General features: G+C 36.6%; 1 protein-coding gene across 1 annotated transcript; it reads left to right on the top strand.

The window, feature by feature from the left end:
* Nucleotides 1-339: 339 nt before the first annotated feature.
* Nucleotides 340-1,743, top strand: LOC116120148 (3-ketoacyl-CoA synthase 5-like). Its single transcript, XM_031406088.1, has one exon. It carries the CDS (start codon nt 340-342, stop codon nt 1,741-1,743), a length of 1,404 nt encoding a protein of 467 aa, XP_031261948.1.
* Nucleotides 1,744-6,208: the final 4,465 nt, after the last annotated feature.

Below are 6,208 nucleotides of genomic sequence, written 5' to 3'. Positions count from 1 at the left end.
CAGTCTGGAATTTAATTTTTCTTGCAATTTTTTTGGTTCACGTTGATATTTGAACAGCCATTTGACTGACCATACAGATTGCTTTTCAGTTAATTATTACTAGAATTTTCTTGTAGTTTACTGAATTTTTTTTCTGCCAACTGCAATAATTTTACAGTTTGTTCTTTAACTCTGGCTCTGGAGAGTCAAGAGTCTACACTACACTCCATTTAAACTCTCAAACTCTGCTGGAATCAGTACCATACCCTTTCTTCCTGGTTCCTTCTCTCTCAAATGGGGTACTTTTCCAATGTCAACCAAGAAAATGTTTTCAAAAACATAAGCACTCTCCCATCCATTATGTCATCTTTTAAACACCTGCATTCAGCTCTCTTGGAGCTCCTGAGATTTGGAGTTCTAATACTTGTAACATTCATTGAAGCATTCTTTATCTTTCAACAGTGGAAATTCATTTTCCAGTTCATTTTGTTAACTTGTTTCCTTCTTGTTTACGTTCTCCGATACTACCTGATGTCAAAGCCTCAAGCTGTGTTCCTGGTAGATTTCTCATGTTTCAAGCCACCTAGCTTCTGCAGAGTGCCATTCTCCACCTTTCTTGAAAACGCCTCCATGATTGAATATTTTGACAGTGAAAGTATAGCTTTCATGTCCAAAATCCTCACTTCTTCAGGACTAAGTGAAGAGACTTATCTCCCTCCAGCCTTACACTATATTCCTCCAAAAACCCATCAGCAAGAATCCATTAAAGAAGTCCAAATGGTTCTCTTCCCTATAATGGAAGACCTTCTCTCTAAAACTAAACTCTCTTCTCGTGATATTGACATTCTCATTGTAAACTGCAGCGGTTTTTGCCCTTCACCCTCTCTGTCTTCTATTATTATTAACAAATACTCCATGAAGAGAGACATTATGAGCTATAATCTCTCTGGTATGGGGTGCAGTGCTAGTGCTCTGGCAATTGATTTGGCTGAAAACCTTCTCAAAACGCACAAGAACTCCTACGCCATTGTTCTTAGCACCGAAATATTATCCACAGGTTGGTATTCAGGTAATGAGAAGCCCAAGCTGCTCATTAATTGCCTCTTTAGAATGGGCAGTGCAGCAATCTTGCTAACAAACAAAAAAGAAGCAAAAACATCATCAAAATACAAGCTTTTATGCACAGTTAGAACCCAAAGAGCCTTTGAGGACAAGGCTTATCTGGCCGGAATTCGCGAAGAAGATTCTAATGGAAAACTTGGGGTTACACTCAATAGGGATTTGCTACAAGTAGTCGGAGAAACACTGAGAGCGAATATCACCATTCTCGGTTTCAGAATCTTACCTTTTACAGAAAAACTTTTGCACGGTGTTTCGATCTTTAGGAAGAAGTTTATTCAGAAATCTGGGGAAATTTACGTGCCAAATTTTAAGAATGTGATACAGCATTTTTGCTTGCCAGTTTCAGGGAGGCCATTGATAAGGGAGATAGCAAAAGGCATGAAGCTTAGTGAGAAAGACATGGAGCCTGCTTTGATGACATTGCATAGATTTGGTAACCAGTCGTCTTCTTCACTGTGGTATGAGTTAGCTTACATGGAGGCTAAAGAGAGACTGAAGAAAGGTGACAAAATTTGGCAACTTGGAATAGGAACTGGGCCTAAGTGCAATAGTGTAGTTTTGGAGTGTCTAAGGCCCATTATTGGGGAGTCCAAGAAGGGCCCATGGGCTGACTGTATTCATCAGTATCCAAACATGGGGTGATGATATAAAGTTGGGCTTACTTTACTATGACTATAGTCTGCTATTAATGTGTTTTTTTTTTAATGTACAGTCACTGGGCTTAATTTGTAACTTCGTGTACATCATGAAGGTTTTCAGACTTGGGTCCTGCAGCCTTGTTGATAAATCAAATATAGGTCTTAGGGATGGTTTAGGGCCTCAGTTTTGCTCTCCCCCTTTGACGCCATATGGCCGAACAGGCAACCTTTGAAGAGAAGCTTCGATTTCCAACGAAAACTATTGTATTATTTCCTTTGAACGCATTTGTTTGGTTTCAAGTTCTGAATAATTTGGTTTATAGAACTGTAAGTTTTGACTTTTTAATGTCCTGACTTAAGGTAAACAGTTGAAATTTACTACATCATTTCACCTTTAGTATTCTACAAAATGCATTGGGGCTGAAAAATAAAAATCCGAATATTGTTCTCTCTGTTGTACACTCTCTTTTGGTTTTGATGAATATAAAATAAAAAGAGAGATAAAATAAAAAGAGAGAGACAGCAGAAGGTTATTCATAAATAATTGAGAAAACAATAATTTTGCAAATGCCTTTAAGAGGAAGGAAAGATGATCTAATAATTTATAAAGTTTGTAAGGGAGAGTTCTATTCTAACAAAATTGCAATGAAAGTACTTGAAAAAGCATCTAAAACAGAGCACTTGTCTCATATTTCTTTGAAAGTATTCAAGTGACTGCCAATCTGGTTCCCAATAAGGGTCAAAATGCAAACCAAGAAGAAATTAAAGGCAAAGCCATTGATTCTTGATTTTGATCCTCACAACATGGCCATGTACCACTTCATTTTCAAACCAGTGGAGTTTCTTGTACCCAGTTGTGCTCCTTCTGTTGTAGAAATAAATGTCTGAAATGCCGTTGAATAACAAGGTGCCCAAATATACGTGAAAAACGAATCAGAAGAAGATCTCCATAACCATTAAGTACCATTACTATTTTCTTTGGCTGGTGGTGCTGCCTGCCCCTGCTCTGCTCTCTCTTCACATTTAATATCTCAGTCATCACAGCTAGTTTGTTCCTGGACCACTACTTATCCTTCTTTTCTTTTCATCTTTTTTTTTTAATAACCAGAGGTGTCTAAACCAGTTCCGTGCACCTTAATTAATCTTCAAGACTCTGAAACTGTCAGTCGGATAAGAATTTTAGTAACTATTCCTATTAGCAACCTAGAAGGGATTAAAACTCAAGACCTTTTGAATAATATACCAAAGAGTCGCTGTCGAACCCTCCACCACTCACATTTAGTTTCTTTTCTTTTCACCTTTCATAACCATAATTTATTATTCCAGATTATTTATTTCCTTCACATCAACTTAGTTATCATATAATTGCATGTCATTAATCGATTTATAATTATATTTTAGGCTAAGATTGAAATAATTTCCAGCATTGCAATGTGCTTTTGTTGTGGTGGTAATACAGTTATCATTAATTAATTACCGTACATATGAGAAATGGTTAAATCTGTGTATTAGAGAGGTTAAATACGCTTCTACTTTAAAAGGTTTGTAGCCAACAAAAGTTGGAAATTGAAGATTCAACGAGGATATAACTACCTAAAGGGTGTGGTTGGTTCGGGGACATATAAGATAATGAAGTAATCTTCGTTTATTTGCAAGATTCCGTTGTTTGCTTGCAAGTAATAAAATATTACGGGTATGTTTTATTGTAATAGTATTACTGTTGGTAATTAAGGGTAGTTAGATACCCTCCCTAGGGGCTATTATTAAAAGATTCCTAAGGTAATATGATTTTTATACCTATTTTGCCCTTAATTAAATACAATTTGGACAAAATTGCCCTCAAATATCACCAAATAACAATTACCCACCCCCCTATATTGAGAAATTAGCTAAAACACCCCAGCACAAAATGTTTAAAAGTTACAAAATTCCCCAGTTATCCAAGACCACTGCCAACCGTTGGCAACAACGCCGTAATGGCGCCATGACCGACAGGATTTGGCCAATCGTGCACCAGAAGGCCGTTTCTATGGCCGTTTCACAACCAAATATGTGGCCATGAAATGACCACAGATTTAGCCTTGAAACGATAAGTGTTTCACGGCCAAAGATCTCCCTTTTCACCCAGATCTATGGCCATGATATGGCCACATCTTTGGCCGTCAAACGGCCATGGATTTGTGATCCATGGTTGGAAATGGCTTACCGATGCACAACCGACCATATATAGGCGGTCGTAAGCCATTCGTCAATTACCGACGACGGTCGGTGATGGTGGTTGGATCCGGCAATGGCTTGGTGGGTGGGGTGATTTTACTACAAATTAAAGTTTTTATGGCTAGGGTGTTTTAGCAAAATTTCAAATGTAGGGGGTAAAAAAAATGATTCAAAATAATAATATATTAATATTTAAAAAAGAGAGTAATTTAGTAATCTATATAATATACCCACCCATTTATCTTCCTAATCAACATATAGATATAGCATATTCATCAATTTATTCCAACCAACCAAGCATATTTCTCTAAACATTTCCGGTAATCTTAAAAGTCATCTATCTTTTCACTATTAATATCCTCTTATAATAAAATATTATATGATCCGAAAAAGTAAAATTTATTGCTCCTCTCGATAGATAGGAACAATTAATGTCTTGGTGGCATCTTCTTGTAAATTGTTAAATAGAAATATTGAGTATGACCAACCCCTCGACCCAAATCGATTGAATTGTCACATCAAATTAGAAAATGCCCTATTTTCTATTGTTATTTAGTAATTCTATTATACAAGACAAAAGGAAATGAAGCCCTTGACCCTTGTTTCATTATCTTAGTATTGATGAACTCAAATTTCTAAAGTGAAGCCAACATATGCAAAGAAAATTTTGACACTTTTTCCTTGAAGAGAAGAAAGTTAATTTTTCATTGTTTTTATTAGAGGTGTGCAAAAGAACTGGTTGGAACAAGAACCGGCGAGTACCCTGGTTTGGTTCCGATTCCTACCTAGAACTAGTCATCAATGGGTAGGTTCCAGTTCCAAATTTTTGCAATCGGAACTAGGAACTGGGAACCGAGACTAATATAAATAAAATTAAAGATTAGGAGGTTAATAAAACTTTTATAGAAAAAGTAATGTGAATACATTTATATTTATATTTCATAATATTTAAAGTAAGTTGTTTGACTTTTGAGAATCTACCTTTACAAGTATGGATTTTTGTAATTTCGAATTTAATTTGTAATTTATTTTTGTTAACAATGCCAGTGGGGGGTATTTGTAAGTTTTTAAGGGTTTTTTTGCCATTTTAAAACTTTTGGGGGCCATGAATTTTACGGTACCCGAACCGAACGGAATCGGAACCTTGTTACAGGTTCTGGTTCTGGGTATCTAGGAACTGAAACCGTTGTTTCCGGTTCTGGTTCCTTCAAAAAGTACAGGGTACCGGAACCGAACACCCCTAGTTTTTATATAGGTTTCCAAAGTTGTATTTCATTACTCAACGTTTCAAACTCTAAGGCGTTTCTTGAAAGAAATTAACCATATCTCTCTTTTACCTTTCCAATACCCTCACTTCTCTTAAAGATTTGGAAGTCAAGTAAAGAGAAGAATTTTAGTATTAAAAAGAAGAGTGCAAGGGTTTAATATTAACATGTCTTTTCAAAGTTTTAAAAATTGACTCAACCCGACCAGCTAAATCGGTCTAACCAAGATCCGAGGCCTTGGCTGGGCTGGGTTCCCAATTTTAACTGTTTATAACTTATCAAAGCAAACCTTAGATTTATGGACGGTGATCAGCGAGCAATTGGTGGCTTCGATGTTAAGGCTTTTGAAGAGGAATGACTGATGAGTGGAAAGGTGGCGACAAATTTGATTTCCAGTGAATGAAGCGACCGAAAATCGAAAAAATAAGTCAGCGGCAATAGCTTGATTGGCGAGGTGAACAGAGGTGGGGTGAGATGGGTTTTGGTTAAGAGGCTGAGGGGAGAGTTTTCGTGGTGATGGGGTGTGATTTTGACGTCGGAAACAAGCCTTATTTGGCCTGGGTTGCCGATGTCAACGATGTAATTTTGGGTGTTTTGAAGGATTTCAAACCATTAGGGAATTGTGTGCAAATTTCAATGGAGTTTTTGTTGGATTTCAAACCTTTTTACATGTTGATGTCACCAATTTGACTTGCCGGTCAAATCGGTTCAACTGATCAACCCGAGACCTAGCCACTTTGCCAAGTTTCACACCGAGCCGAGTTTTAAAACCTTGTGTCTTTTGACGTGCATTTGGGGAATATTATTTTAAACATTAAGTTTGAAATACACATGATCAAATGAAATTTTAAAAAAGGGGGATGTTTCAGGGAGCAAGGTATTTAATGTTCAATTTGAGTTCTTACTTTTTCACATGCACTAGGTTTAATCGTAAATTATATGGAATGATATCAAGTTATTGTGTTTTTCATGCAATTTATGATTTTA

Source organism: Pistacia vera, unplaced genomic scaffold (assembly GCF_008641045.1).
Source record: "Pistacia vera cultivar Batoury unplaced genomic scaffold, PisVer_v2 Contig126, whole genome shotgun sequence".
In the NCBI taxonomy this organism is placed as follows: Eukaryota; Viridiplantae; Streptophyta; class Magnoliopsida; order Sapindales; family Anacardiaceae; genus Pistacia; species Pistacia vera.
This window is presented reverse-complemented; position numbering and strand designations above follow the sequence as displayed.